We start from the raw sequence: 27,105 nt of genomic DNA, 5'->3' as shown, positions 1-27,105 counted from the left end.
ACGGGGAGAACTGAAAGATGCTAGAAATTAGGCAGAGGAGGGAACAGGAAAAGGGGAAAGGGGAGAGTATTACAGATAAATGTAACAGCAGGTGAGAAGAAAACCCAGATGACTTGACTGAGGATCAGAATGAAATTTAGTGTAGTTCAGCGAAGAGTGGAGAGGAAGAAGAAATGAAATTGGAAAGATAGAGGTCAAATTATGAAGGGTTTGTGAACTTTATCTTAAGCATAAACTCTGTCAAGCTGATTAATGACATGATCAAATTTTTATGTCTGAAAGGTCATTCTGGCATTTTAGTGACTTTGGACTTGGAGTTATAGGGATGTATTATAATCTAAATAGACATGAAAGATTTGTAAATTCTTCCTCCTTTGAGTGGGAAAAACTTAGGAGGACTTGGCAAATTATTTCACTTCTGTCTGCCTCAGTTTTTGTGTCTGCATAATGGGATAATAATACTTTTATTTCATAGGGTTGAGGTAAAGATTGATTGAATTTAAAGACACCAAGTGTAGTAACACGCACACCTTAAGTGCTGACAAGTTGACAAGTAAACATTAACTGTTGATCATCTTCTTGGATGTCTGTATGAGTTTTGTTTTGTTTTGTGTTTTACTTAGGACCTTAGCTGTCAAGCTTTTCCAAAACTGCACGCTTGTATTATACTCTTGGAAAAATGGATCCTGATGTCTAAAATTCTCAAAAGGTTCTCAGATGATTCTGATGTTCACCAAAGACTGGTCCTGGAGACATAGATGCTATTTTAGTGTGCAAGTAGACCCTCTTAGTCCTGGGCATCAGGCTCATGGGCTCCAGGTATTAAGTCATTCTCCCCAGTGTAGAAACAGCTGTTTGGCATGAGTTTAGGTGGGTCATGGTAGAATAGAAGAGTCGTGATAGAAAAGGTACACTCAGTGGTATCATAGTTTATGACATATCATGAACCCTAAGTTGATGCTTGACACTTACCTGATTGGTACTCTGTGTAATTCAGTGCTGGCTTCTACATTACATGACTTACTTGCAGGTCTGAAGTTTCATGTATCCAAATTATGGCGCCATTTCTATGGTATCTATATTGTGAACCATCCCAGTTACAAGAATATGCTAAACTCCGATTAACTCTGCTCAAAGTCTTACTTAAACCCCGGGTCCCTTGTGACAAAGAACAACCATCAGTGCTGGAACAACAGATACTACAGCTGTGTTGTGACATGGTTCCATGTTTGCAGGTAAGGCCTTTTCTCCTCTTTCATTAACATGCACCCAAATTAATAAGTACTGATTGTTATTGTTGTACATAAAATAGAGCCTGTGTGATGTGGCAAACAGCTCTAGAAACACTTCCTGGGTTTTGGAGATGATAATGAAAACAAATCTAGATTTCACTCTGATATATACAATGTTAACTAAATTCACAGAAATGTAAATCAACAGAATCCATTTTAGGATTAGTAGGAATGAAAACTTTAAGAAGGACTCCTCAGGGAAAATAATTTTGAACTGAGTTTCCCCTTGTGCTGGACACTGAGAGGGTTATAAGTTAACAAAAAAAAAAGTCCTCTTTGTGTAAGCTGGAAAAAGACATCTCTCTGGGTACATACAGCACTGGGGGCTTGACTATCTGAGTGCTGGCTAGATTCCAGTTTTCAAAAGTTTCCTTATAGCGTTACGTGGTGACGTGTATGGATCCTATTCTTGGGAAGACCACAGTCTAGTAAGGAAGCTAAAACAGGTATATATATTCTTATAATTCAAAGTAGATGGACAAAGATGCGTAACAGAGGTATGGATAGAATGCTTAGGGAGTTAAGAGGAATGATAAATTTGAGTTAATATCTCTGTAACTACAGATTTTTTTAAAAAAAATTTCAGTTGCCAGATTGTTGTAATTTGAATATAATATTCATTTATCCCATCTAACCATCTAGTTTGTTGTTTGCCTACAATCTGAGTATCATGCTGCTTAGCCAATGGGAGGGAATTTGTGAATATTTTTCAAGGTGGTCACTTGAGGTCACAGATGACTTGTTTCAAGTTTGTATTATCAAGGAGTGACTAGAGTGAATCTTTTGTGACTCATAATCAGGCTTTCCTGTAATCAAGGCAGAGAAAAGTTAATTAAAGTGAATTCTCCTGTGGCTTTTTCAAAGCTTTTGCTTTGTGTGGCCAATAAAGCAGTGTATGTGCAGAACATACAGCACTAGGATACACTTGTTCCGTAGCATGCTTGTATAACCCTCTTCTGTGCTCTTTGGTAGATGTTTGCCTTCACTGGCATCAACCTATATTAACAAGCCTAAATATGTTTAAAAGTGTGTTTTGTGAAGTATTTTCAGGAATCTGTGCATGCATGCTAAGTCGCTTCAGTTGTGTCTGACTCTTTGAGACCCCATGGAGCATAGCCCGCCAGGCTGCTCTGTCTATGGGATTCTCCAGGCAAGAATACTGGAGTGGGTTGCTTTACCTTCCTCCAGAAGATTTTCCTGACCCGGGGATGGAACCTGTGTCTCTTATGTTTCCTGAATTGACAGGCAGGTTCTTTACCACTAGTGCCACCTGGGAATCTGTGGCTTGTTAAAATATTTAGTCACGGTAGGTGAGAAGAAAAATCCAGATCCATCATTTGGAACTAATGGGACTAGTGACATAAATACATTTAATTATTAACAAATCAGCTTTATTGGAATGAAGAACAGAGCTGGGAGGGATCTTAGTGGTAATGTAATTCATTTCCGCACTGATTATATGTATTTATTATGCTCTTTAAGAGACAACCATCCCATGACTAATTAAATATTTCAGTGATAGGAAGCATGCTATTTTGCAAGGCAACCCTTTTTTATATATTTTTTTTAGCAAATACTTCTAATTGACCTGCATTTTCCTAAGATTGCCTGTTAGTCTCTGTTCTTCTCAAAATAAAACAAAAATAAGCTTTTTAAACAGCTTATCTGCATTCTATCTTATACATTTCTTCCTTCCTTTTCTTCCTTTTAATCCTTTACTCCCTTCCTCTCTTCTTTCTTTTCTTCATCAATTTCTTTACTTTTCTACATGAAATGGTTTCGACTTTTCACTGTTCTTTGCAAGGAATTTCTGTAGTTGATTGGTGTTGAGAATGTATTATTATAAAATGTTCTTTTTAGAGCTGAATGTAGTACTGTAGATGTGGTCTGATCCATACGGAGCATTTCAAAACAATTGTATAATTAAAAGTTTTTCCTTAGAAATAGCCATCACACTGTTGATCCATAGGTCAATGAGATGCTGACCAGTGAAACTCCTATTTCTTTTTTTTCTCACTTCAATTGTTCTTTCATTTTGTATTTATGGAATTGTCTTTTTACCTGCCTTAAACTTCACTACTGACTTTTGTCCCAGTCGTTCTTTTTAATTGTGACTTGTCATCTCACATATTATTCATTGGACATAGTCTATTTCAACATAAAGAGAAACCATTACTTACAAAGTAATCTTGTTAAGAATTTTGGTAGTGCTAAAGATTAGAAAGCCTTTAATATGAAGTTACTGAGACTGTCTTGAAAAAATTTTTTTTATTACAGAAAATTTTATATAGAAAAAATGCACTGAAGGTAGTATATTGTCAAATAAGCATGAGGCTTTACTTTGTTTTAAATCCCTTTCAATTCTTGGTGGCCTTTTGCCTTTGCAAATATACTCCTTTATATGTTTGCAAAGGAGTAAAATAATTTGGCTACTGAACTGTTGACACTTTTTCTTAATAACTTAGTATTATCTGCTGTCTCCTCCCCTTTGATCTTTTAATAGTTTTTTTTCTTTTTTATTTGTTAGAAATTAATTTTTCTGTTTATAACTTACAGTCTTTTTGGGTTATTATGGTGGTAACGACTGGGTGAAAGGTACAGCTGGTCAACTGTAGGCTTTCCTCTTGATGAATTTAACAGACGCAAGGCTCCTGATTGAAGCAGATGGTTCATTGTTTGTAATCTCTGGGAAATGCCAGTGTGTCTGTGAGTAGGACCATATCCTTAGTACTAACTCAAGAATTTTGATCAGAACAGCTGGGTTTGAATTGAATTGGGATTTTCAAGAGCATTCAAGTCCTTCCTATCTAATACATTAGCCAGTTGAGAAGACACTCTACTATTTGAATATGGTCTTTCACTGCATCTGCCATGTTTGGAAATGATGCTCTCAGTTAAGGTTGTCTGAACAAATTTCTTGCAGATGGAGGGCTTAGCAGTGCATTAGAATAACATGCTAACTCTTTTCTTGCAGGTAACTATGTTGGAATTGTAGAAAGGCAAGTCCATTTGAAGGATTCAAAACCAACTTTAATTTATTTACTTCAACATGTGGTACTGTCATGTAATTTGTCTTTTAAAATCTGCACTGAGAGTAGTTAGAAAAATAAATGAGAAGAATTCCTGCCAGCCAGCAGTAACAAAAACAGTAGCAAATTGTGTTTCGGTTAGTGACAATAGGAGAAGGCAGAGTTGTGTGGTTTAACTGTCTTTGAGTTACATAAATTTCTTCATCTCTTTTAAGTCTTTATAGGTTTAGAGAAAAAATAATTTATTGGTAAGCTTCTTGTATAAGTTAAATTATCTTTTGGTTTGTGTATTATTTTAATATCATATAATGATTCTTTCTCAGATCAAAGATTTGATACAGACAACAGAAGTGATGCTGTTTATTGAAGAAGTATACATAAACCTTTTGCGTTATCCTGTTTTCTGGAAAATTCAGCTTACCCAGCTGACCCTTCAGCTGCTGTGTGTCTGTGAAGTCAGCTTAAACATAACTGGGGAATGTTCATCTTTAATTCACCTTTTAGAGCACGGTGTTGAACTTCTGAAGGAGGTAAGGATAGTAAGAAGTTTTAATATCAGTTATCACTTACATTGGTCTTTTAGTAGCAAGGTGAGTATACTCTTTTACTTTATTGCATATCAAAGGTGTTTTTTATCTAATACTATTAGATCATACTTTTGTGACCCCATGGACTGTAGTTTGCTGGGCTCCTCTGCCTATAGAATTCTCCAGGCAAGAAAACTGGACTGGGTAGCAATTCCCTTCTCCAGGGGATCTTCCCAACCAGGGATTGAACTTGTGTCTCCCACGTAGCAGGCAGATTCTTTATCATTTGAGCCACCAGGGAAGCCCAGTAATATAATACTGTTATTATCATTTATTATAAAAATGAGTCATTACGTACTGTTTGGCGCATCAGTTAAGGGTCTACCACAGTGATAGTTTTTTCATTTACTTGTGTAGGACACAAATATTCAACACTTATATGCCACAACCTATGTGATGCTCAAAATACTCTAAGCGAGGCTTCAACAGTCTGTGAACCAGCAACTTCCAGATGTACAAGTCAGGTTCAGCAAAGGCAGAGGAACCAGACATCAAAATGCCAACATTTGTTGGATCATAGAAAAAGCAAGAGAATTCCAGAAAGATATCTACTTTTGCTTCACTGACTACGCTAAAGCTTTTGACTGTGTGGATTACAACAAACTGTGGAAAATTCTTCAAGAGATGGGAATACCAGACCACCTGACCTGCCTCCTAAGAAACCTGTATGTGAGTCAAGAAGCAACTGTTAGAACTGGACATGGAACAATGGACTGGCTCCAAATTGGGAAAGGAGTACGTCAAGGTTGTATATTGTCACCCTGCTTATTTAACTTATGTGCAGAGTACATCATGAGAAATGCTGGGCTGGATGAAGCACAAGTTGAAATCAAGATTGCCGTGAAAAATATCAATAACCTCAGATATGCAGATGACAGCACCCTTATGGCAGAAAGCAAAGAGGAACTGAAGAGCCTCTTGATAAAAGTGAAAGAGGAGAGTGAAAAAGCTGGCTTAAAACTCAACATTCAAAAACGAAGATCATGGCATCCAGTTCCATCACTTCATGGGAAATGGTGGGGGAAGCAATGGAAAGAGTGAGAGAGTTTATTTCTTGGGCTCCAAAATCACTGCAGATGGTGACTGCAGCCATGAAATTAAAAGACTCTTGCTCCTTGGAAGAAAAGTTATGGCCAACCTAGACAGCATATTAAAAAGCAGAGAGGTTACTTTGCTGACAAAGGTCTGTCTAGTCAATGCTATGGTTTTCGCAGTAGTCATTTATGGATGTGAGAGTTGGACTATAAAGAAGGCTGAGTGCCAAAGAATTGATGCTTTTTTTGATGTTGGAGAAAACTCTTGAGAGTCCCTTGGACTGCAAGGAGATCAAACTAGTCAATCCTAGAGGAAATCAATCCTGAATATTTATTGGAAGGACTGATGCTGAAGCTCCAATACTTTGGCCATGTGATGCGAAGAGCTGACTCGTTGGAAAAGACCCTGATGCATGGAAAGACTGAGGGCAGGAAGAGAAGGGGATGACAGAGGACAAGATGGTTGGATTGCATCACTGACTCATTGGACATAAATTTGAGCAAACTCTGGAGATAGTGAAGGACAGGGAAGACTGGCGTGCTATAGTTCATAGGGTCGCAAAGACTCAGACACAACTGAATGACTGAAAAACAATGGAAGAATTCATTTGACCCTTGAACAACATGGGAATTAGGGGTGCCAACTCTCTGAGAGGTGGAAAATACATGTATAACTTTACAGTCGGCTCTCCATATCTAGAGTTCTGCATCTGTTGATTCAACCATCTGCTGATTGTGTAGCTCTGTAGTATGTGTCTGTTGACAAAAATCTATGTACAAGTGGACCTGTGCAGTTCAAACCCATGTGTTTATCAAGAGTCATTTGTTCATAAATGAAAAGGCCATTCTGTGACCTCAAGTGACTTAGAAACATGCAAATAAATAGTACAGTAAGGTAAATGTTTTTGTGAGGGTGTATTTAAAGTCCAGTGGGAGCATAATTTAAGGGAGGTAGGGCCTGAGTTCAGATTGGAGGAGTTTGCTCAGCAAACTTGGTACAAACCGTAGCTGGGAAGGCATTCCAGCTGCGGGAACAGTGTGTGCCCAAACACAGGAACGTGAGGAAGTCACAGGCATGGCCCATTCAGAAAAAAGTGTTGAGTGTTGCTCAGGATTAAGATGTAGGAGAGAAGGCTGAGCCTATCACAAAGGCTCTTCCCTCCCTCACAAATGAGCTTATGTCTTATCTTTTAGGCACTGGCATGCTATTGAAGAACTTTCAGTAAAGTGGTACCCACCTACTTGTGTGTGTGTGTAAGGTCATTCTAGTGGGAGAGTGGAAAAGGCTTTGGAGGAAGGGAACACGAATAGGGCAGAAAGTGAGGATGGATGTCTTAGAGTGCTAGGGCTGCCGTAATAAAATAATCACCTTAAGCGACAGAAGTTCATTTCTCGCAGTTCAGGAGATTAGGAAGTCCAAGCTGAGGGGGCTGGCCAATTTGATTCCTAATGTCTCTTTCTTGCTGGCTTGTAGAAGGCTGCTGTCTCACTGTGTTCTCACACAGTGGAGAGAGGACAAGAATGAGGTCTCTATTGTTTCTTCTTACAAGACACTAATCCTTTTGTATTAAGGTCCCACCCTTATGACCTCCTGGACTTCCCTAGTGGCTCAGACGATAAAGTGTCTGCCTACAATGCGGAAGACCCAGGTTCAATCCCTGGATCGGGAAGATCTCCTGGAGAAGGAAGTGGCAACCCACTCCAGTATTCCTGCCTAGAAAATCCCATGGACAGAGGAACCTGGTAGGCTACAGTCCATGGGGTCGCAAAGAGTCGAATATGACTGAGTGACTTCACTTTCTTTCTTTCTTATGTCCTCATTTAACTATTACTAATTACTTCCTGACTCCAAATACAGTCAATTGGCAGTAAGGGCTCCATTGTATATATTTTGGAACGGGGTCCTCAGTCCCTGGCGAGGGGCTAATTAGGGAAATAAAGATAGGAAAAGAGAAATATAGAACATGAAATCAGTAGGGCCTTGTGGTTGAGTACACGGTCAAGGAGAAGTCCTTGGTGGAGTCTCAACTTTCTATTTTGGGCAACTGGATGGTGGCATTCACTTTAGAAATGGTAGCTGATGTTGGAGGGAAGATGATAGATTTAGTTTTAGATATGCTTGGTTTGAGGTATGTAGGTATCATAGATGGATATATGGTTTTAGAATTTAGGATGGAAGCTTAGGCTAAAGGTATAGATTTGTAAACATCAACTTTAGAGTTAGAGTTTTAACCATGGAGTGCATGACAGGGTTTGGAATGGAATTCTAGAAGCTGTGAATATTTGGAGTGTATTGATACAGAGGAGTCTGAAAAAGTACAGCTAGGAGGATTGTATCATAAGCAGAAGAGATAGGTGATCATCCTCCCTTTTGAGATACTCCTTCTTGTGTCATCTGTCTCAGACATGAAAATCAACGAAAGGAGTTTTTCTAGAAGGGGGTTGGTCAACAGTGTTCTGGGGAGAGGATTCAAAGTAAGGGCTGGAAAGTATTCTTAGGCTTCAGCCTGTAGAGATGTATTCTTCACAGAAGAATCAGTTTCAGCAGAGTGATGGCAATAAGAACCAAATTGGAATAAAGGAATGAATGGTAAGTGAGGAAACAGAGAACATGAGTGTAGATTTTGGTGGGAGGCGGGAGCCGGGGAAAACTCAAGTCAATCTTTTGTCAATTTGTTAATTTTGTGATTAGCATGATTTCACTGATGCTGGGTTTTATATGTGTGTGTGTTGTGTGTGTTAGATGCTCAGTCATGTCTGACTCTGCAACCCCATGGATTATAGCTTGCCAGGCTCCTCTGTCCATGAAATTCTCCAGGCAAGAATGCTGGAGTGGGTAGCCATTCTCTTTTCCAGGGGATCTTCCTAACCCAGGGGTTGAATCTGAGTCTCCTGCATTGCAGACAGATTCTTTGCTGTCTGAGCCACCAGGGAAGCAGATGCTAGGTTTTATATATATATTATATAATGATATGTTTGTGTTATATATTAATGGTAACTTTAAAAAATTATAATATGTGTTATCTATTAGATACAGTAATATATAGTAATAATATATAGTAACATTTAATATATGGTAATATATGTTGTTAAGCATATTAAATGTTACTGTACATTATTACCATATCCCAAGTGGCACTAGTGGTAAAGAATCCACCTGCCAATGCAGGAGATATAAGAGGCATGGGTTTGATCCCTGGGTTGGAAAGATCTCCTGGAGTAAGAAATGGCACCCCACTCCAGTATTCTTGCCTGGAAAATTCCATTGGCAGAGGAGCTAGGTGGGCTATAGCCTATGGGGTCACAAAGAATTGGACACAACTGAGCACATACTTAGATGTTACAAATTATGTAGTTAATATAATAAAATAATCATATTTTTTCAGATGTTTATATAAATTTTATATAGTTATACCTATTAGATAATAGCTATAATAGATAATATATTGATATATATTATACTAATAAAATATATATAAAATGTGAATAAATAGTGAAAGTGAAATCGTTCAGGCGTATCTGACTCTTTGAGACCCCTGAACTGTAGCTTACCAGGCTCCTCTGTCCATGGGATTTTCCAGGCAAGGATAGTGGAGTGGGTTGCCATTTCCTTCTCCAGGATATCTTCCCGATCCAGGGATTGAACCTGGGTCTTCGGCATTGTAGGCAGACACTTTACCGTCTGAGCCACCAGGGAAGTCATGGATAAATAGTATTTGTAGATAAATAATATATAGAAAATGCTATATGGATAATATTATATAGTTAAATTACTTGGACTTGCCTGTCTTAACCATATATGTAATGTACTTAACAGGTAAACCCATAATGTTCTTTTGTGTTTGTGTAGGTTCATGTGAGTAGTAGGAGTTTTTTTTGGCAAATATTTTGCTATGGCAGTTAGGTGAAAAAGACAAGATCTGTGAAGTTTATATTCCAATCAAATTGTTCAGACTAGAGTGCATCAAAATCACTAGGCAGATTTTATTTAAACTGTAAATGCCTAGGTCCTACCCCTAAAGATATTGAATTAGTTGGGCTGGATGGGTCCAAACATCTACCTTTTAAACTAGCACTCTTAAATAATTTTATTATTATTATATATATATATTTTTGCATATAAGGTAAACAACCTTGTAAGCATCAAAAATCAAGAAATAGAACTTTTCTGGCAACCCGAGAAGTTTTCCAGGAGCCCAGTCCTAATCACAACCTCCTTTCTCCCCTGACTATCCTGACTTCTGTAGTGATACCTTCTTTACATTTGTTTATAGATTTATCACCTCCATGTGTGTCTGTACATTGTTTACCTGTTTTAAAAAAAAGAACAATCTGGCTTATGTGAGCTATAGAGTTTTGTAAATCTTGAAATCTGCTGATTGCAATCTCTTGGTGCACTTTGACATGGTTCTCTGTTCATAGGTTGTTAGCTATAGAGACCTGATCAGATTTAGATTTTTGTTTTATTTTTTTGTTTCCAAGACTACAGGGCATGGTGTGTTCTTTCATCAAGAAGCACATGTGTTGTTCTTCTTTTTATGATGTTGGTTGTTGTTGATGCTCAGTGCCTAGTTCCATTAATTCACTAGGAATTAAAGAAGTGATGATCTAATTCTGTTCTTCTTCATTTGTTAGCTGGAATACTTCTCTTAAAAGATGTAGTTGGTTCCACTTAGTATTTGGTTATCCAGTTTATACAGAAAAGTTAGAATACATGCTTGACTCTTTCTCTACTTACTAATTTCTGAAAGTATTCTGAACTTATAGATTTAAATATATTTTACGCATTTCAACTTCTTATAGATAATATCCGTATTAAAATTCAGATTGTCCTATTTTTGACTTGAGTCGAATTTTAAAAATATTTTTCATTTTAATGTAGAATGACAGAATACTTTCATTGAGAATGATGAAATAGTGTCTGTGGGAGAAGGCCTTATTTATGCTGTGTCTTCCATCTGCCCAATATTTAAAAAATTTTAGAAGGAATTAAAAATATGTAGAACTGTTAAAATACTTATGTTGTGAAATTTCCTGTCCCCCAGGAAATTTAGCTAAATGTTCAATTCAAATATTATATTAACTTGTCTTTTCCTCTTTATTCCTTTTCTGTTCTTATATTGGATTTATTTCATTCAAAAATCCACTAAAAATGGATGTATTTCTTAGGCTACATTAGTTTCAATGTATTTGGTCTTAGCTGAACTATTTTTAGCCTATTTGAATGATCATAACCTAAGGTGCTTTCCATTTCAAGCAAAATATATATATTCTTTTCTCTCTCTCTCTCTCTTTTTTTTTTTTTTGGCTATACCATGCGACTTGTGTGACCTCAGTTCCCTGACCAGTGATTGAACCCATGCCCCCTGCATTGGAAGCACAGAGCCCTAAGCATGTACTCTTAACAGAAAATATTGTTTGTGGGGAGACTAGGGAGCTTTCAAAGTGGAGAGTGCTGTACATCCCAGCTTTGGTAAGGCTGGAGACCTATGTTCTCTAACACATTACCATGAGATGACTCAGTCCCCGCTTCTTTTCTTCACTGTGTGTCTCAGTTTCAGTTCTCAGATTCCTAGGGAGAATGGTCTGATTGGCCCAGCTTGGATCAGTCAACTCTGAGCGGAGGGCAGGGAAGGTTGCGGAGCCTTGACACTGGGGGATTGTGTGAGCTGGGCTGTCATTGCTGTGTCTGCTACAGATTCTTAGCTTTGCTGTAGCCTTTCTCATTCCTTGTTTTTCACTAAACAAACAAAACAACAATAAGAAAAAAAAAATCCAACAACAGTATAAAAACTTTTTCATGCTCTCTCATTTACAGTAGCATCCCCGAACCCAGCATATGTACCTCCTGCCTGGGACACAGGTGATGCCCAGTGTTATCTTTCATTTGATTGAGGCGAAAGGACTCCAGGTGTTTATTGTCGTTAAGACTCCAGTGATATCTGTGGTCCAATATAAAGGTTTCTTTACTTCTTTTCTCCAGTTAGGCTCTTGAATTAGTCTTGGTTCCCCCAAAAGTAGACCCTGAATTTCCCTACAGGCAAAAACAAAACCTGGGTTTCCACAAAGGCAAAGGCTTATCATCAGGAGGCCACCTGTGGCTGTGATCTCAGGAAGCAAATGGGAGAGAGACAGGAAGAGTGAAATACTAAGGGTGGGAGAGGCAGCACAGGTGTTATCAAGTTGGCCACTACTCTAAGGAGCCGGTTGCTCATCTCATGGAATATGCTAAGAAGTGTTATGGAAGATGTTTCAGAACCTGCCAGAAGGATCCAGAATGAAGGCCGAAGCATTTATCCCTGGACTTCTCTTAACAACTTGTCAAGTCATGGCCTATGGGGCTTTAACTTCCCTGTACTTCTGGATCTCTCAGTGGCCTGGGGCAGGCAGTATGAATCACTACAGCAATAGCTGTAGTGTTTGAAGGTGTTCATGAGATGTCCAACACAGGCTTTTATTGAAAGACCTCATTAAATGGTACCGTTCTCAGGTGTTCATTAAATCAGTGGAAGTGAAGTGTTAGTCACTCAGTCATGTCTGAATCTTTGAGACCCCATGGACCCCACCAAGCTCCTCTGTCCATGGGATTCTCCAGGCAAGAATACTGGAATGGGTAGCCATTCCCTTCTTCAGGGGATCTTTCCAACTCTGGAACCTGGGTCCTCAGAACCTGGGTCCTCTGCATTGCAGGCAGATTCTTTAACCGTCTGAGTCACCAAGGAAGCCCTCTAATCACACAAAAAATTTGTGACCTCTCAGAATCATGAACAATTTAAAGTCATCTAGTCTCATCCTCTGCCATTACTTATCCTTATTTTGGGTGTCTTGATCTCCAGCTCTTTCTCTTCCACCGTCTGTTCTCAACAGGCCAGTCTCATGAGAAGCTACTTGGTGGCCTTTCCAATGATAGCCTGTGTGTTAAAGGCTTTCCGGTGGGTTTCTTCCTATTGGCAGGAGGACTGTTTTTACCACTGAGCCACCAGAGAAGCTGAAGGTGTAGATATACATTTATTAATTTGTGCCAGAGTTGATGGTATCTCCAGGATTATAACTCTGGTTGTGTCAGACTAAGTTGATTTCTCTCTAGTGTTTCTTTAACACACAGCTCTATCTCACATTTCGTTTTTTAATTTTTTGCCTACACTCATGATTCATGGGAAATTTCTGCTTGTAGAATTGTAGAATTCTACAGAATTTGTTACAGAATTGTAGACACTTCTGTAAATTTCAGAATGAAGTAATTTTAGCAGAGTGTGTTGGACCTTCTTTAGTTCCATAATACATTATTGTTTTCTTTATATAGAAACCTCAAATGACATCTTATGCCACCTGCATTTTCCTTATTAGAGTTTAATACATGTCCTTTTTATCTTTTTTTTAATTTCATTTATATACTTGGTGAAATTAATGACCTTAAATTTCTATGGTTATTGCTTTACTATATTTACATATACTTAATAAGTTACTGTAATTTAAAAATAAATCTCTGCTTCTCTGGTACTGATGTTTCTTTTATTATAATAACATGATTTATCAAAATTTGTTAACTGTAATTTATTATGTAAGTTGTATAGATGAACAATGTCTGTATTACCTAAGTAGACAATTCAGCTACTTTCCAGAAATGAAATATTCTTAAGTATTTCAGGTAGTTTTTATTGATTTGCCAAGATTGACTGTTTTGAAGACTGCAGGTTTTTCCTCTGAATTAGTATGGTTTATAACTTATTGCTCTTTGGCCAGATATGATAACATTTTGAATTTACGTGTGACTGCTGTGGCATTCAACAATTCTTCCTTAAATAGAGCAGGCTTGCTGTAAGTAATTTTGTACAATAGGTTTATAATATTTCATGTTAAATATACTTTTCCTAGATACATATTATAAATCAATGGGTCTTGGAAACTTCTTCAGCTCTTTGCTTTTCTTTTTTTCCTTTAGGATTTTCCTGTTGAACCAGTCATAATTGGAATAGCTTTACTACTTCTACAGACTCCAGCAAGTCAACAGAAGCCAATCTTAAGTCTAGGTAAATAAAAATACGCTCACAAAACAGATCACCAGGCCAGGTGGGATGCATGAGACAAGTGCTCGGGCCTGGTGCACTGGGAAGACCCAGAGGAATCGGGTGGAGAGGGAGGTGGGAGGGGGGATCGGGATGGGGAATACGTGTAAATCTATGGCTGATTCATATCAATGTATGACAAAACCCACTGAAAAAATAAAAAAATTTAAAAAAAAAATAATAAAATAAAGTGAAGGCTCCAAAAAAAAAAAAAAAAGTACGCTCACAAGAGTAACATGAATTAACATGAGTATTGGCAGGTGTCACTTGAACTACATATTGTACTGTGCTGTAAAGTCCTATATATTTTGAATGTCCATTCTGGAATTTGTCTGTTTAGTCATTATCAAATAGAGCTTTCTTTTTCTTATCAAGGTGTTTTGTGCAAGATTCCATATACCATAATTTACCAAATATCTCAGCTGTTTGTTAGGACATTGTTCTCAATTATATAGCAGTGACATTGGTAAATATTCTGAAGGGTGTGACAGCTCATTCACAGTTGTACAGCAAACAGAATCAATAGCATAAAGCCCTTGAAGCAGAATAGGTGTTTAGCATTTGAATTTACTTTTAAAACTCTATACACCTTTACTATTCAAAACTGGTGCCACATTGAACAAGGCTTACTTTATGATTATTTTGTTAACCTACCTAGAACAAATGAAGATAACATTCTCTTGACTGTCCAGTATTGACTTAAAAAAAAGTAAGGAATGGAGCTAAAGGGAGGCAAAAAAAATGTTCTATTTAAGAATAATGTGGGACAATGAGGTACCATCTCATGCCAGTCAGAACGGCTGCTATCAAAAAGTCTACAAACAATAAATGCTGGAGAGGGTGCAGAGAAAAGGGAACCCTCTTACACTATTGGTGGGAATGCAAACTAGTACAGCCACTATGGAGAACAGTGTGGAGATTCCTTAAAAAACTGGAAATAGAACTGCCATATGACTTAGCAATCCCACTGCTGGGCATACACACTAAGGAAACCAGAATTGAAAGAGACACGTGCACCCCAGTGTTCATCACAGTACTGTTTACAATAGCTTGGACATGGAAATAATCTAGGTGTCCACTGGCAGACAGAATGGATAAGAAAGTTGTGGTACATATACACAATGGAATATTACTCAGCAGTTAAAAAGAATGCATTTGAATCAGTTCTAACGAGGTGGATGAAACTGAAGCCTATTGTACAGAGTGAAGTAAGTCAGGAAGAAAAACACCAATACAGTAGATTAACGCATATATATGGAATTTAGAAAGATGGTAACGATAGCCCTATATGTGAGACAGCAAAAGAGACATAGATGTAAAGAACAGTCTTTTGGACTCTGTGGGAGAAGGTGAGGGTGGGATGATTTGAGAGAAAACCATTGTAACATGTATATTACCATATGTGAAATAGATGACCAGTCCAAGTTTGATGCATGAAACAGGGCACTCAAAGCTGGTGCACTGGGATGACCCTGAGGGCTGGGATGGGGAGGGAGGTGGGAGGGGGGATCAGGATGGGGGACACTTGTACACCCATGGCAGATTCATGTCAATATATGGCAAAAACCACTACAATATTGTAAAGTAATTAGCCTCCAATTAAAATAAATAAGTTAATTTTTAAAAAAAGAATACTGTGGGAAAGAATCAAGTTTGCAGATCAACAAACAAATGTAAATTGTGGCTTTTACATTAATATTGCCTTGCTTTACTTGGTCCAATCTAATACATGCAGTAATGTAGGATGGTGTCTAATTTGTGATGTATATGTTATGATGCCATGATTCGTTGATTCATTCCCACTTTTCAATTTTAAAACGTGCTTGAGGTAAATACTGATTGTGTAACTCCTTCTGGGCATTTTAATCCATGATTTTGAGGATGAATTGCTATTTCATTTACAGTGTCTTGGAAATAGCTTTAGCACACGAAAGGGACCCTTGGCTCTCTTAAGGGCTTTGATTCCTACCCTGCTTTTGCTTATTGGCCCTGATCTCTCTGTACCGTCTTCCCTAGTCTCTTACTAAACTGTTTTTGCCTCCCCTCCTTAAAGAGTTTCCATGGCATCCTCCTTTAGGTATAATCTTCCAATTCTGTTACTTAAGACAATCATAGTTTTATTATTTTTAAAAAGCAGCTTTCTTAAGGCAAATTTACTTACCTTACAGCTCACCATTTTTATATGTACAATAACATGCTTTTAAAAGTAAATTTATGGGACTTCCTTGGTGGTACATTGGCAAAGAATCCACCTACAAATGCAGGGGACACGGGTTCGATCCCTGGTCCAGGAAGATTCCATATGCCATGGAGAAAATAAGCCTTGCCCCACAAGTAATGTGACCCCATGTGCTACAATCGCTGAAGCCTGCAAGCTCTTGGGGCCTTAGCTAATGAGCCTGTGTGCTGCGACTATTGAAGCTCTCATGACTAGAGCCCATGCTCCACAACAGGAGAAGCCACGTCAATGAGAAGTCCATGCACTGCGTCTAGAGAGTAGCCCTCGCTCACCGCAACCAGAGACAAGCCCACACAGCAACGAAGAACCAGCACAGCCATAAATAAATACGTTTTAAAAAAGTAAATTTACAGGGTTGTGCCGCCAGGTTGTGGAGTCTAGTTTAGAACATTTTGCATCAATCCCTCTCCCCCAAATTTCTTGTACCCATTTACAGTTAATCCTCATTCCCATCCTCAGTCCCAGAAAAACACTAAAGTGCATTCTGTCTCTAAATTTGTCTCTTCTGGATATTTTGTATACATGGGTTTTGTTTTTGGACCAGAAAAAAAATTTTGATGCCCTAGAGAATCTGCATTCCTAATTCTGAGGCTCCAGTCCTTCATTATAGCTCATGTGTGATAGGATAATACAGGATCAAACACTCCAATACTTTTATTGGAGAAGAGCCAAGTTTTTCTTTTGTAAACCAGTGTCTCTGATTTGAAGTTACCTTCGATAGAGTGAATAAACCATCCTGAAAACTATTGAGTTAGTATATCATGTTGAAATATAAACAAAAGCCTATTGTTTAGTATATTGGGAAAGAATGCTCAAAGCAATAAGATAACGGGGAGAATATTGATTATTTCAAGTTTTAAAAATACACAGCACTAATAAAATGTTGGGGCTTCTTTAGTGGCTCAGTGGTAAAGAATCCACCTGCAATGCAGGAGACGCAGAAGATGCAGGTTCAATCCCTAGATCGGGAATATCCCCTGGAGGAGGGCATGGGAACCCACTCCAGTGTTCTTGCGTGGAGAAGCCCTTGAACAGAGGAGCCTGGCAGGCTACAGTTCATGTGATTGCAGAGAGACAGGACTGAAGCGACTGAGCATGCATAATACAATGTTATGCTTCTTAATTACTAACACTGGCTATGATTGTAAATAGCAATTTATAAAAATGCCTGCAAGATCCATAGTACAGAATATAGAAATATTTGTATTATATGAATTTCATATTTTGTTAAATACACTGGATTACTGTAATAACTGACAATTATGGATTAAGACTAATATTTAGGCAAAAAAAGTAAATTCGTAGTGTTGGAGTAACAAGTGTTTGTTTTTCATGCCACACTCAGGTTTGACTTCCAGGTGATTTAAAATACAATACTAGCAATTCATTGACATGATTTAAAGTTCATTGTATTTTTTTTTTTTTTTTTTGGTGTAGAGGGGAAGTTAAGTTGATTAATAATCTCACTCTGAAACTTACAAATAACCTCTTTCAGTAAATCAGCATTCATTCAATAACTGAAAAAAGTTTATTCTTTAATTCATCCTGTTTATAGTCTAGGGGAGTCTACACATATAAGTAAGTTATTGTACGTGTGTGTTTCCATGTTAAAAAAAGTCTTTTGTAAAAATGGGTTGTATTCCATGGGTTATGGACTTTGAGAATTTGCTGATTTGCTTCTTAGTAATTACTGCTGAAGGTCATCCCCTGCTTCACCTTTTTTACTTTTGCATCTCTTGATACAAGTCTCAGCTGGGTTTGAAAGAGAAGTGCACGTGTTGGTTTTGTTATCCATAGATCAGGAACTATGGTCTCTTGGCTCAGTTTGTTGAGGGTAAAGGATCTGACAGGGTATAAGGGCAAAAGTTGAGTTGAATTTTAAAGAAATTCATATTGACCTTAAAAAAAAAAAAGAGTTGATTTTACTTTTTGGCCTATGATATGAATTTCCTCAAGTAAAAACTAAAAAGTTCTGTACATTAACAACCTATTTTTGCTGAGTTAATTTTTATGTTCTTTTTACTTCTTAAAGGATAAGGTTTATCATCTTAATTGTGTGTATGACCCAATTGTAAAGGGGCAAGAAAGCTTTTTGCATATTTCTCTTAAACAAAAAAGCATTTTGTTTGACTGTGGTATTAATTTTGAAAACTCTGAATTGTTATTTGGATGACCAGCTCTGAAGCTCCTTTCTTCTGCTGAGAGTCAGAAGATCCCAAAGTCCTCGTTGCTGCTAGTGATGCCAGTTCTGCAGATACTGTCTTCTACTGCCTTGGAAGACTGTATATCCATGGATGAAGAAGGTCCTTCTAGGCAGCAGTTGGCTCTAAACCTTTTAGAAATGGTACAGCAGGAGTGCTATAGAGACGAGCACCAAAAGGTAATGACTTCTTCCTTGTTTCTCTTAACATAAAGTTTAATCATTTATGTGGGATTTAAGTCACTGCCGGAAATCTCACCTCCTGATGATACATGTGTTTGGGTTTAAATCCTGTCATTGAATTTTACCACTCTGTCAGGCACTGGTGTAGTGTATTCTTAGCGTATTCTTCTGGACTATGACGGGGAGGGTAGTCCTGCTGTGAAATAAGTGTTGGAAATCTGTGTAATCTTTTTTGCTTGCTGAGTTTCCAGTGTCCATTATGGTTAAAGGTCCTGAGGAATCCTGCAGGAAAGGAACTAGTTCTAGTTAACTAACCTAGTACTTCTGCAACACATCTGAGCATGGAGCCTTTTTTCCCCCTCTTTGTACTATTAAATAGTGCAACAAAATTAGACCTGCAACAATCTGTGGTGGGGAATTGGAATTGCCTGGAAGTTCTGGGATCTGTAAGAACTAAGACTTGACTGAATATGGCACCTTATGCCATATTCCCCGGCATATGGCTCTTGATGTCCCTTGTGTGTGTTCCTACTCTCTTCAGCCCGACTGTCACACTCCATTCCTATCCATGCCTACTGGGCTTACCCCATTTGGCTTTGTCAGTCTCACTGGTCCTGTTAGAATAATGGAGAAATATGAGTAATATCTTGTTAGTAGCTGAATTCTAGGCCTACATTCATCATATTTTTTTCTCTTTAGGTGCTTGGGTTTTACCTTTAGTAAAATGTGGCGCGTGCGTGCTAAGTCACTTCAGTCGTGTCCATCTCTGTGCAACCTTATGAACTGTAGCTTGCCAGGCTCCTCAGTCCATGGGATTCTCCAGGGAATAATACTGGACTGGGTTGCCATGCCCTCCTCCAGGGGATCTTCCTGACCCAGGAATCAAACCCCCCATCTTTTACGTCTATCTGCGTTGGCATGCAGGTTCTTTCCACTAGCACCACCTGCGAAGCCCAGTAAAAGGTGATAGTACTTCCCAACTATACAGGATTAAAGACTAAAACTGGTGAAGCATCTTAAGTTTCCAGAGACCAAAGACATTACATAAGTGCAAGCAAGTGCCTTAGTTGTTTTGTTTGCAAAAGTAGAGATACCACTAATAACGTATTGTTAAATGTTCTAGCAGCAGAAATCCAGGCATTGTTGGGGATTCTTGGTTATGTTCCCTATTTGATCATGCAGCAGAAACTAGCCTGCAGGCGTATTGAATGTATGCGGCAGCCTCCTCAATTCTAATTGTTTGACTAAACCATAAAACTTGAAATAGGTAATTGATTTGCATTAAAAGAAGAGAGTTCTTAACATCTGCTCTGATAGGATGACAAACTGTGACCCCAAATTTCTAATAGCCTTTCACCTCCCCTTTTAGTTTGCCCATGTAGAACACAAATTGGATTCTGAATGGGGGGGGGGGGGGGACAGGGTACTATGTTCCTTTAAATCAAGAGTGATATTTACTGAGGATCACCCTAAATCTAATGTGTAAGTACTCAGCTTACTATTTGCTCAGGTGTGTGTGAATCTTATTCATCAGCGCTGCATGGTGGATTTTCTCTTTAGCAGCTGGTGAAGAGGGGGGAGGAAGGAATACTATTAGGGTGTAAATATCCTCCTGATGGTAGTGTGCTGCTGTATTGAGGCTTTCAGTGGATATATGATCTCCCTTTTGAAAAATTTAAGCCACAGTTTACTGTTGGCTTTTCTCCTACACCTGTCCAGACCCTGTATTCCAAACATACCTATAAATTTAACCTGCCCCAAACTCCCAGTTCTCTTCCTGAATCTTTGCTTTAGCACATAATGCTCTTTTGTCTCCTTTGCCTGAACTACTCATTCTTCAAGACCCAGCCAAGTGTTTTCAGCCTCCCTGAGTCAGAATTTATTACTCTCTCTCCTTTGCATCCAAACACTTTCAGCATTAGTGGGTTGTGTTGTGTGTCTTAATTTAAGGGGCACATATTTGTACCTCCAGCTGTGGCGTGAGCTCACTGAGGGAAGGAATCTTAGCCTTTTTCACACTTTGCCTTTATTTTTTAAGCACATTAATATTTAAATTGCAACAATTGTTGAACTTTTGATGTTTTTTCCACCCTAGGTGTTTCTGCATTATCTTTTTCAGCTGATCAAAGATAGGAGAATTAAAAACACTTTAGCAGTGGTGAAACTGAATATTTTCCACATATTCAAAGAAATAGATAACACCCTAGCTTATTTATTTGTCTTTGCATCCTCCACACCTGACCTATTGTTTACTACGTAGTAGATAGTCAAGAAATTTCTTTTCAGTGAGGAATGTATGCTTCTGATACAAATACAGATCATTTTACCCTCTTGATTTATTACAAAAAGACTGTTTAGAATCACAGATTTTTAGTTTATATTTTTATTATTTGCTTTTAAATTGGTGATTCTAACTTGAGTATTTGGCTTAGAACTAAAGCGTTTCTTCAGAAGTATAATTCTTCTGATAAATAAATCCAGGGGTAAATATTACTGTACCATGCAGTTCTGTTTCCTGTCCATTTCTTTTTTTTTTTTTTTCTTTGTTTTTTGGCTATGCTTTGTGGCATGTGGAATCTTAGCTCCCTCACCAGGGATTGACCCATACCCTGAGCTGTGAAAGTAGAATCCTAACCATTGGATTGCCAGGGAATTCCCTACCTGTTTCTGAAGTGTTGATAACAATGAAATAAAACACATTTTAACTTCTCTCAGTTTCTGAGAATTAAAAAGTAAAATATCAAAGCAGCCATTCATCTTTTTAAAAGATTAGCATAATCTAATAAACTTTTGTTTATTTGTGGTGTAAGAAAAACAGGATCCTTTGTATTAGACTATGACAGGCGATGTTTAAAACCTCTTATTTGTGTTCTCTTAGGTGAAAAAACATCAAATACTAGTCGCAACTCTAAAGTCCTTACAATTTTGCTGCCCCTACCCCAGAAAATGGGCAGGGGGGTGGTAGGGAGAAGAAAGCACCAGGGATTGAGTCAGGGTCTAGTTAGGAGAGAGAAACCACACTGATAGTTTAAATAAAGAGAAACTTAATACAGAAATTAGTAACTAGTAGAAGGTGTTTAATTACTGAAAGCAGTAATGAGGCTCTAAGGAATATTGCCATAATAAATATTGAGAGCAGCTTCTACTTTTGAGACTGAGGCAGGGGACACCCAAAGAATGAACCAAATGGATCTCCCCACTCAAGGCTGAGATCACAGCTTGGTGGGAAGATTGTAGCTATGACCCGCTAGCTGGTGAGGTGTGTCGAGTGCCACAGGCCAGAGCTGGCCCATAGGAAGCCATCTGCTGGAGTCTCTTGCATGCTCCTGGCAGCCAGGGATGGGTGAAATAAAGCAAGAAAGAGACTTAAGAGTCAAATTCCTGCAGTTATATAGTAGGGCAAGATTCATCTTTGGAGAACTATTTTAGTCAACAGAAAGATTTAGAGAAAGTATGACTGAGGTAGGATCTGTCATACATTTATTAATTGGTATTTTTGGGTAAAGTACTTTGTTCAAACTTAAAGCACTGTGAGTTTTATTACCTTTCAATAAAGCAGTACTAAGTAGGTTTCATTCATTGTCACTTTGAAGTAGTATATAGTAAGCAGAAAGTATTTTGAGTATTTGTCTCTTAAAAAATCAAAATTTATAATGTATTGTTGTTGTCCTATTTATAGCTAAAGTTAAGATTTATTGAGCACATGCTCTATTTAAGAAGTTATGTGGATCAACTCTTTTCTCACAATAACTTTGAAGTAGTTTTGTTTTGCCATTTCCACATGTGTGGCCTTGGACTAATGGTTGAAGCTCTCCGAGCCCTGGCCAAATGGGCAACAAAGCCCTGTTTCATGAGTTATTTATTAAGCATATCTTATGTTCAGGCTCCATTCTAAGTGCTTTGCCATGTATTAAGTCATTTGATTTTATCCCAAAGTCTTTGAAGTAAGTATTATTATTGGTCTAATTTTATCCAAGAGTTAACTGAACTATAGAGAAGATAACTTGTTAAGGGTCATGCAGTGGGAGTCTGATTATTTTTTAAAATAAATTTATTGAGATAAAATTCACATACATACATTTTACTCATTTAAAGCTAACAACTCAGTGGCTTTTTGTATGTTTGCAGAGTTCTGTATACAATACCATAGTCAATTTTAGAATACTTTTATTACTCCAAAAAAGAAACCTACCCCCAAATAATATTCCATTGTATGAAGCTACCTCATTTTATTTTTTCATTCATCTATTGAACATTTGGATTTTAATTTTTTAAAGAAAATTCTGGTTATTGTGAATAATGCTGTTGTGAATACTCCTGTACAAGTTTTTGTGTGGACATAGATTTTCATTTTTTCTTGGGTAGATAACCTAGGAGTAAAATTGCTAGATCATATGGTAACCGTGTATTTGATCATTTGAGGAGCCGTGAGACTTTTCCAAAGGGACTGTATCATTTTACATTCCCATTAGCAGTGTGTGAAGGTGCCAGTTTCTCTATATGCTTGCCAATACTTGTTACTACCAGTCATTGTATTACAACCATACTAGTGGTTGTGAAGGGCTTCCTTGGTGGCTCAGATGGTAAAGAATCTTCCTGCAATGCAGGAGACCCAGGTTTGATCCCTGGGTCAGGAAGATCCCCTGGAGAAGGGAATGGCAACCCACTCTAGTATTCTTGCCTGGTGAATTCCATGGACAGAGCAGCCTAATGGGGTGATAAGCCTGACAGGGAGTCCGTGGGGTCGCAAAGAGTCAGACATGACTGAGCAACTAACACAGGAGTGGTTATGAAGTGCTATTTCATTGTGGTTTTGACTTGCATTTCCTTGGTGATAATCTTACAGTACTCATTTTGTAAGTGAAGAAATAGAAATTATGGAGGTTAATTAACTTCCCCCTCATTACACAGGTAGTAGATGTAGGATTGAGATTCAGGTTTTGTCTGTTTGACAAATAGAGTTTAGATTTGCCTATACTCTATTGCTGCCACTTTGATTTTATTAACAATAATTTATCATCTTTGTCCTGAACTTGGGAGTTAATAACGGTATTTCAGATTTACAGGAAAACAGTAGATCAATAGGAAATTGAAGTAAACTGGTTTCTTAAAAGCTTTTGATTGGAAGTTAATAGGAATTAGATCTTGTGCTTCTATCATTGTCTTCTTAATAACATGGATACAGAGAACGGTGTTTTGTCTTTCGGTGGTAATTAACCGCTACCAAGCCTTTTAACTCTTGATTAGATTCTTCATAGATGTATAGAACAGAAGGACACTCTTAAGGCTTTATCTATTCCAGTCTTCTGTTTCTGGTCTGGAGTAATTAAATCCCTTGTTGCACAGACCTGTGCTACTTTTAAGTGTCTCTAGGTTTGTTCCACACTCCCTCTCCTGATCAAATCCTGGCCTCATTTTTGTTAAGCCTGTTTTAGTCCACATTATAGATAGTTGTTATTCTTTTAAGTTAATGAAAATCCATATTGTTCACCTGCATTCACAATTTCTTTTTCAGTCCTCTTTAGACAAAGAAGTATGAGCAGATGTTGTTAGTATTTAGTGTACCTGAACCTTTTTATTAAAGTTTTTTAAAAAGTAAAGATTTGCAACTGTTTTACATATGTAGAAGATGTTGTGCAACCATTTCATATTCACTTAAATGTTACTTTTCTATTGTTTCTTCTCTTTTTTATTGAAATATACTTCCTTTAATATAAACCGATCTTTTATCTTTAAACCCTACTTTCTCGTCTGAAACTCAGGGCCTACCTGCACCCCACGGGGCCAGGATTTGGTGGCTGGTGCTGAGAGAAAACCCTTGGTGGCACCTTTGCCCTGGGATCGTGCCTGTGGCAGCGGTCACTCAGTGGGACAGAGAGACCACTCTGTGATCTCTTAGTCAACACTGTGCCTTTTTCCTGTGACTCTAACCTTAGATGAACAGACGAAAAACAGAGCCTAAACCTGGACTAATACTTTAAGCACAGTATGATTACTTTTTGGTTTTAATATGTTTACTCTGTAATATTACTGCTGTCTAGTCAATTTATAGTTCATGGTGATTTCCAGTTATTTTCTTTTATAATCATATCCAGCAATTTTATTTTTCTCTCCTGAAGATGACAAGGATAATGTTTTCCTTTGTTTTGCAACTTTAGGCACTGTGCTAGGTGCTTTGAAGATACTATTTCTTTATCAACCTCAATAATTGTGGCAGGGAGATAGGCATCACTTCCATTTTATAGATGAGGAAAGTAAAGCTCGGAGAAATTGTGTAACAATTTTTAATAACTGTCTAATAACTGTCATGGCTATGCTAAAGTCTTGGTCTTTTAAATCTGAAGTCCAATGCTGTTTGTCATTAGACTAAAGAACTTGACTCTAGTCTTTAATGAATTTCATTTTCTTGGGGGAAAAATTCTTAGTGAGACAGGACTATAATAAATAAAGTATTTTTAATACATTAAAATGGTTCAAGAATCATAAATGGTATTCAATGAGCAGTCTCTTTCTCACCTTTGATTCTGGTTGTCCAATTTCCACACTCTCAAAATGAAGAAGATGAAGATTAGTAGTTATTAATTTCTTCTGTTTGTCTAAATACTTTTGTGTGTGTGTGCAAGTCCATGTGAGTCTCTAATAGCAGTATAGTTATACTCTAGAGCTTTCTGATTTGTCTTATCACACTGAAAATGTGTGTGTGTGTGTTTGTACATATTTATGCAAATACAAATATATAGTCCCTATGCTTCCCTTTAAAATAATTTCAGGCACACTGTATGTATCTTGTATTTTCCTGTGTGAGATCTTTCCATAGCAGAAAAGATAAAGCTTCCTCATATGCTTTTATAGTGGCATTTATTTTCAAATAAAAGTTATCTTCATTCTTAAGCATATACTTGAAATAACTGAACATCTATGTCCTCACAAGAACTTTTACAGTAATATTCATAGCAACTTATTTGTCATAGCCAAAAACTGGAAAAAAACAACCCCCAATGTCCATTAATTGATGAATGGATAAACAAAATATATATCCGTATAGTGGGATATTATTTGATAATGAAAAGAAACGAAGCACTGATAGATACCAGTCAGCCACAACATGGATGAACCTTGAAAAAGTTTTATTTTATGTGAAATAAAAGAAGCTAGTTACTAAAGACCACATATTGTGTGGTTCCTATTATATAAAGTAACCAAAATAAAGGATTAATGGTTGCCAGGGCTTGGGGATCGGAGGGAATAAAGAAGGACTTTTAATGGACACTGGAGAAGGAAATGGCAACTCACTCCAGTGTTCTTGACCGGAGAATCCCATGGACAGAGGAGCCTGGTGGCCACAGTCCATGCGGTCACAAAGAGTCAGACCGACTGAGTGACTAACACTTTAATGGGCATGGAGTTTCCTTTTGGGGTGAAGAAAAATGTTCTAAAATTAGCTGGTGATGATGGTTATACAACTTTATGAATTACTAAAATCCTCTGAGTTATTAACTTTAAAAGCCTGGATTTAATGATATGTGAAATATATCTCAATAAAGCTGTTATTAAAAAGTTTTATAAGGCTTAACTTTTACTTCTCATCCTTTCAGTTGTTACCCTTTTCCATGTAAGTGAGTCTCTATTAACAGGACAGTGATACTCTAGAGATTTCTAATTTGTCTCATCACACTCTAAATGAATTATTTTTTGAGCAGGCAATATCTAATTCCTCTTTAATGTCTGTGGCTTCTTCTGGGCTGTTTGGGCACACCACTCACAGTGGCAGAATTCTATCCAGTCTCTGACCCTGACTGTACCACTTGACTTCCATGAGGAGCCATTGCTCAGATTGACTTAAGCATAATGTCTTCTTTGGGTATCATTTCAATTTAGAGCTGTCAGGCTGCTGCTTCTTGCAGGAGTTATCCACAAACTATTAATGAATTTCCAGACTCCAGCTGAACCAACTCTGTTCCTATCAACATACTATTACAAAAATGAACTGTCCTCAGTTCAAATCTGCCATCTGCCCCAAGTTGCCTCTTATTGGGGCTTGGGTCTGGGCAAATACAGTGTTGTTGTTGTTGTTTTTTCTATCTTCGTTCTAACTGGTAAATATCTCTTACCTAGTAATGGCTTTTTCCAAACTCTGTTGCCTCTGGATTTTGTATATTGACCCCCCCCCCCCTTTTTTTTTCCCTCTGCCTTGCTCAGTCACTCAGTTGTGTCCAAGTCTTTGCAGCCCCATGGATTGTAGCCCACCAGGCTCTTCTGCCCATGGAATTTTCCAGGCAAGAACACTGGAATGGGTTGTCATTTCCTACTCCAGGGGGTCTTCCCAACCCAGGGACTGAACCTGTGTCTGTTGCATTTCCTGCATTGGCAGGCGTGTTCTTTACCACTAGCGCCACCTGGGAAGCCCCAACAGGGAGTGAATGGTAAACATCAGGAAATATTTTAATAAAACTGTTCTAGGGTTTCCATCTGGCA

At 37.9% G+C, this 27,105-nt stretch overlaps 1 protein-coding gene across 4 annotated transcripts in view; it reads left to right on the top strand.

Annotated features, from left to right (window-relative positions):
• FOCAD (focadhesin) overlaps window positions 1-27,105 on the top strand; it is a 286,671-nt gene that overhangs the window by 77,085 nt on the left and 182,481 nt on the right. For all 4 annotated transcript variants that reach the window (XM_061132648.1, XM_061132649.1, XM_061132647.1 and 1 more), the window contains 4 exons: window positions 1,031-1,235; window positions 4,645-4,851; window positions 13,885-13,972; window positions 18,425-18,627. In XM_061132648.1, coding sequence (XP_060988631.1) covers window positions 1,031-1,235; window positions 4,645-4,851; window positions 13,885-13,972; window positions 18,425-18,627 — 703 coding nt within the window. The remainder of the gene's footprint in view (window positions 1-1,030; window positions 1,236-4,644; window positions 4,852-13,884; window positions 13,973-18,424; window positions 18,628-27,105) is intronic.

Source organism: Dama dama, chromosome 29 (assembly GCF_033118175.1).
Source record: "Dama dama isolate Ldn47 chromosome 29, ASM3311817v1, whole genome shotgun sequence".
Lineage (NCBI taxonomy): Eukaryota > Metazoa > Chordata > Mammalia > Artiodactyla > Cervidae > Dama > Dama dama.
The sequence above is the reverse complement of the archived record's forward strand: the minus strand, read 5'-3'. Positions and strand labels throughout refer to the sequence as shown.